The sequence below is a fragment of the Protobothrops mucrosquamatus genome, unplaced genomic scaffold, assembly GCF_001527695.2.
Source record: "Protobothrops mucrosquamatus isolate PMUCROS unplaced genomic scaffold, P.Mucros_1.0 scaffold11996, whole genome shotgun sequence".
Taxonomy (NCBI): Eukaryota; Metazoa; Chordata; class Lepidosauria; order Squamata; family Viperidae; genus Protobothrops; species Protobothrops mucrosquamatus.
The window spans coordinates 9468-14205 of NW_015397774.1; the positions used below are offsets into that span (position 1 = coordinate 9468).

A 4738-nucleotide genomic window follows, 5' to 3' on the forward strand; every position below is an offset into this window, starting at 1 on the left:
ACGACGCCGAGCGCTACGACGCCGTCCAGCACTGCCGCTACGTGGACGAGGTGGTGAGGAACGCGCCCTGGACGCTCAGCCCGGAGTTCCTGGCAGAGCACAGGGTAAGGGGGGACAGCCCACCCTCCGCCTTCAGGGGTTCGTGAAGCCCCCGGCAGGAACCCAGCTGGGCTCCTTTCCCCCCCCCGACCCCCCAGAGATCCAGCCAGTGGTCAAAGATTAAGAACTTCCTTCCTTCCTATTTTTCTTCCTTTTCTTATTTCCTTCTTCTAACTCTTCTTCTCATTTCTCTTTCCCATTTCCTTTCTTTCCTTCCTTCTTTCCTTCTTCTATTACCTTCCTTTCTTCTCATTTCTCTTTCCCATCTCCTTCCTTCCTTTCTTTCTTCCTTCCTTCCTATTTTTCTTCCTTTTCTTCTTTCCTTCTTCTATCTATCTTTCCTTCTTCTCATTTCTCTTTCCCATTTACTTTTTTTTCTTTCCTTCCTTCCTCTTTCCTTCTTCTATCTCCTTCTCATTTCTCTTTCCCATCTCCTTTGCTTGCTTCTTTCTTTCTCTTTCTTTCTTTCTTTCCTTCCTTCCTTCCTTCCTTCCTTCCTATTTTTCTTCCTTTTCTTATTTCCTTCTTCTATCTCTATCTTTTCTTCTTCTCATTTCTCTTTCCCATTTTCTTTCCTTCCTTCCTTCCTCTTCTTCTATCTCATTCTCATTTCTCTTTCCCATTTCCTTTGCTTGCTTGCTTGCTTCTTTCTTTCTTTCTTTCTTTCTTTCTTTCTTTCTTTCTTTCTTTCTTTCTTTCTTTCTTTCTTTCTTTCCTTCCTTCCTTCCTTCCTTCCTTCCTATTTTTCTTCCTTTTCTTATTTCCTTCTTCTATCTATCTTTTCTTCTTCTTTTCTCTTTCCCATTTCCTTTCCTTCTCAATTTCTTCCTTCCTTCTTTTCTTCTTCTGTTACCTTCCTTTCTTCTCATTTCTCTTTCCCATTTCCTTTCCTTCCTTCCTATTTTTCTTCCTTTTCTTATTTCCTTCTTCTGTCTCTATCTTTTCTTCTTCTCATTTCTCTTTCCCATTTCCTTTCCTTTCCTTCCTTCCTTCTTCTATCTCCTTCTCATTTCTCTTTCCCATCTCCTTCCTTCCTTCCTTCCTTCCCTTTCTTTCTTTCCTTCCTTCCTTCCTTCCTTCCTTCCTTCCTTCCTTCCTTCCTTCCTTCCTTCCTTCCTTCCTTCTTCTATCTCCTTCCTTTCTCTTTCCCATCTCCTTCCTTCCTTCCTCTCACCCTCCCTCCCTCCCCAGTTCTTTTAGGATACCCAGACCCATAATGCCCCTAAGCCACCCTCCCTGCCCCGAGCATCCCCTCCTCCCCCGCTAACAGCTGTCTTGCCCGACCCCCAGATCGACTTTGTCGCCCACGATGACATCCCCTACTCTTCGGCCGGCAGCGACGACGTCTACAAACACATAAAAGAAGCAGGTGAGTGGGCGGCCCCGGAAAACCCCACAAGCTCTCCCTCCTCCCTCTTCAGCTGCTCCGGCCTGAGCGAGTTGGCTGAAGGAACCTGTTGGGCTTCTGCCTGATTCGGGAGTCGGGTGAGCTGCCGGGAGCAGCCTGCTCCTGGGCTGAACTCCAGGGGCCCCACGATGACTTCCCAAAGTGGGCCAGGCGGCACGATGGAAAGGACTATTCTTGGCCCCACTTAATTTCTCTTCTGAAGTCCTGTAGAGCCTTTAGTGCTCTCTGAAAGAGAAAGAAAGGAAGGAAGGAAGGAAGGAAGGAAGGAAGGAAGGAAGGAAGGAAGGAAGGAAGGAAGGAAGGAAGGAAGGAAGGAAGGAAGGAAGGAAGGAAGGAAGGAAGGATGGATTGTGGGGTCCTCGGTGCTCTCTGAGCTGGGTGGTTTCCTTGCAGACATTTCATGACCCAGCTAGGCAACATCATCAGTGCTAGAAGGGGATGGGGTACATGGAGTGGAGGAGGAGGAGGAGTGTGAGGTCCTTGGTGCTCTCTGGGTGGTTTCCTCGCAGACATTTTACTACCCAACTAGAGAACATCATCAATGCTAGATGGGGATGGGGGCCGGTAGAGTGGAGGAGGGGGAAGAGGAGGGGCAGGAAGGAAGAGAAGGAGAATGAGGACTAATGTGGCATCCCTGGCGCTCCCTGAAGTTGTTGGTTTTCCTGCAGACGTTTCATGAGCTATGGAGGTAACATCATCAGGGGTAGAAGAGAGAGGGGTTTGTGCAGTGGAGGAGGAAGAGGAGAGGAAGGAAGACTGTCCTTGATGCTCTCTGAGCTGGGTTGCTTTCTTGCAGACATTTCATGACTCAACTAGGCAACATCATCAGTGTTAGAAGGGAGGAGGGCTTGCGGAGAGGAGAAGAAGAAGAAGGAGAGAGAGAGGAAAGAAAGAGAGAGAGAGAGAGAGAGAGAGAGAGAGAGAGAGAGAAAGAAAGAAAGAAAGAAAGAAAGAAAGAAAGAAAGAAAGAAAGAAAGAAAGAAAGAAAGAAAAGAAAGGATTGAGGGGTCCTTGGTGCTCTCTGAGCTTGGTTGTTTCCTTGCAGACGTTCCATGACCCAGATAGGCAACATCATCAGTGTTAGAAGGGAGGGTGCTTGCAGAGAGGAGGAGGAAGAGGAGGAGGAAGAGAGAAAGAAAGAAAGAGAGAGAGAGAGAGAAAGAAAAGGAAGGAAGGAAGGAAGGAAGTACGGACTCTGGGGGTCCTGGGTGCTCTCTGAGCTGGTTGATTTCCTTGCAGACGTTTCATGACCCAGCTAGGCAACGTCATCAGTGCCAGAAGGGAGGGCCGTGTGATATCTGATTCCAAATAGTGGGGGGGGGGCTTGCCCTGTCAATGTGGGTAGAAGAGTTCTTAGCGGTTCCTTTTGAAGTCCTCCCTATGACATCGAGTGCAAGTTTTCAGGAAGGGAAGCAGGCCTTTCCGTGTCGTATCTGTTGCGAGTCCTGCTGGCTGCTGCCTAATTCCATATCTCCTTGGCTGCCCTATAGGAATGTTTGCCCCGACGCAGAGGACCGAAGGCATCTCCACCTCGGACATCATCACCCGCATCGTCCGGGACTACGACGTCTATGCCCGGCGGAATCTGCAGAGGGGCTACACGGCCAAGGAACTCAACGTCAGCTTCATCAACGTGAGTTTAGCACGCATTCAGACGGTCGTCTCGCCTCGTCCCGAAGGAGGGAGAGAGGCTCAGGACTCCACTCAGCTAAAAAAAAAAGACGAAATAGGGAAAGAAACAAGGATTCTCAAAATGCTGCAACTCTTGGATAAAGAAATGTGGGTTCCTAGAATGGAATGGAATGGAATGGAGTGGAATGGAATGGAATGGGAATAGGAATAGAGAAAAGGAATAGAGTAGAGTAGAGTAGAATAGAATATGGAATGGAATGGGAATAGGAATAGAGAAATGGAATAGAATAGAGTAGAATAGAATACAATATAGAATAGAATAGAATAGGAATAGAGAAAGATTAGAATATAATAGAATAGAATAGAATATATAATGGAATAGGAATAGAATAGGAATAGAATAGAATAGAATAGTAGAATAGGAATAGAGAAATAATAGAATAGAATAGAATAGAATAGAATAGAATAGAATAGAATAGAATAGAATAGGAATGGAGAAATAATAGAGAAAGGAATAGAATAGAATAGAATAGAATAGGAATAGAGAAAGAATAGAATAGAATAGAATAGAATAGAACAGAATAGAACAGAATAGAACAGAATAGTGGAATAGAATAGAATAGAACAGAATAGAACAGAATAGAACAGAATAGAACAGAATAGTGGAATAGAATAGAATAGAATATAGAATGGAATAGAATAGAATAGAATAGAATAAGGAATAGAATCGAATAGAATCGAATAGAATCGAATAGAATCGAATAGAATCGAATAGAAGAATAGAATATAGAATGGAATAGAATAGAATAGAATAGAACAGGAATGGAGAAAGAATATAGAAAGAATAGAATAGAATAGGAATAGCGAAAGAATAGAATAGAATATGGAATATAGGAATTCTATTCTACTCTACTCTTATGAATATCATAAAACAAGACAGTTACTGCACAGTTTTGAGCAATCAAGCTCACACAGAAGAGGGGGGAGTCAACCTATTCCCCAAAGCCCGTGAGGGCAGGACAGGAAATATTGGGCGGAAGGTTATTAAGAAATCCAAACTAGAACTAAGGAGAAACTTCCTGACAATGAGAATAATTAACTAATGGAACGGAAGTTGCCTCCAGAAGTGGTGGATGCTCCATCACTGGAGGTTTTCAAGAAGAGATTGGACAACCCTTTGTCTGAAATGGTATTTATTTATTTATTTATTTATTTATTTAATTTAATTTATATGCCGCCCTTCTCCCGACGGGACTCAGGGCGGCGCACAACATACTTAAAACCAAAACATATATACAATCCCCCCCTTAAAACCGAATTAAACCAAATTTAAAGTTGCGTCTTCCAAATTCCTAAAAAACCCAGTATAAAATCCTCCCTAGGTCAGGCCCGCTTGCTGGAAAAGCCATGTCTTGAGGGCGCGACGGAAGGTAAGGAGATCCGGAATTATCCGAATCTCGGGGGGTAGTTCGTTCCAGAGGGTGGGGGCACCCACAGAGAAGGCCCTCCCCCTGGGGGTCGCCAGCCGGCACTGCTTGGCCGACGGCACCCTGAGGAGACCCACTCTGTGGGAGCGTACCGGTCTGTGGGAAGGAATCT

General features: G+C 45.0%; 1 protein-coding gene across 1 annotated transcript in view; it reads left to right on the top strand.

Annotated features, from left to right (window-relative positions):
- Positions 1-3286, top strand: part of LOC107301369 (choline-phosphate cytidylyltransferase A-like) — a gene marked incomplete at its 3' end in the record, with an annotated part of 10508 nt that extends 7222 nt beyond the window's left edge. The window contains exons 3-5 of the mRNA XM_015830604.1: positions 1-104; positions 1390-1468; positions 2998-3286. The exon at positions 1-104 is cut by the window's left edge and continues 48 nt beyond it. Of these exons, the coding sequence (XP_015686090.1) occupies positions 1-104; positions 1390-1468; positions 2998-3286 (472 nt within the window). The remainder of the gene's footprint in view (positions 105-1389; positions 1469-2997) is intronic.
- Positions 3287-4738: the final 1452 nt, after the last annotated feature.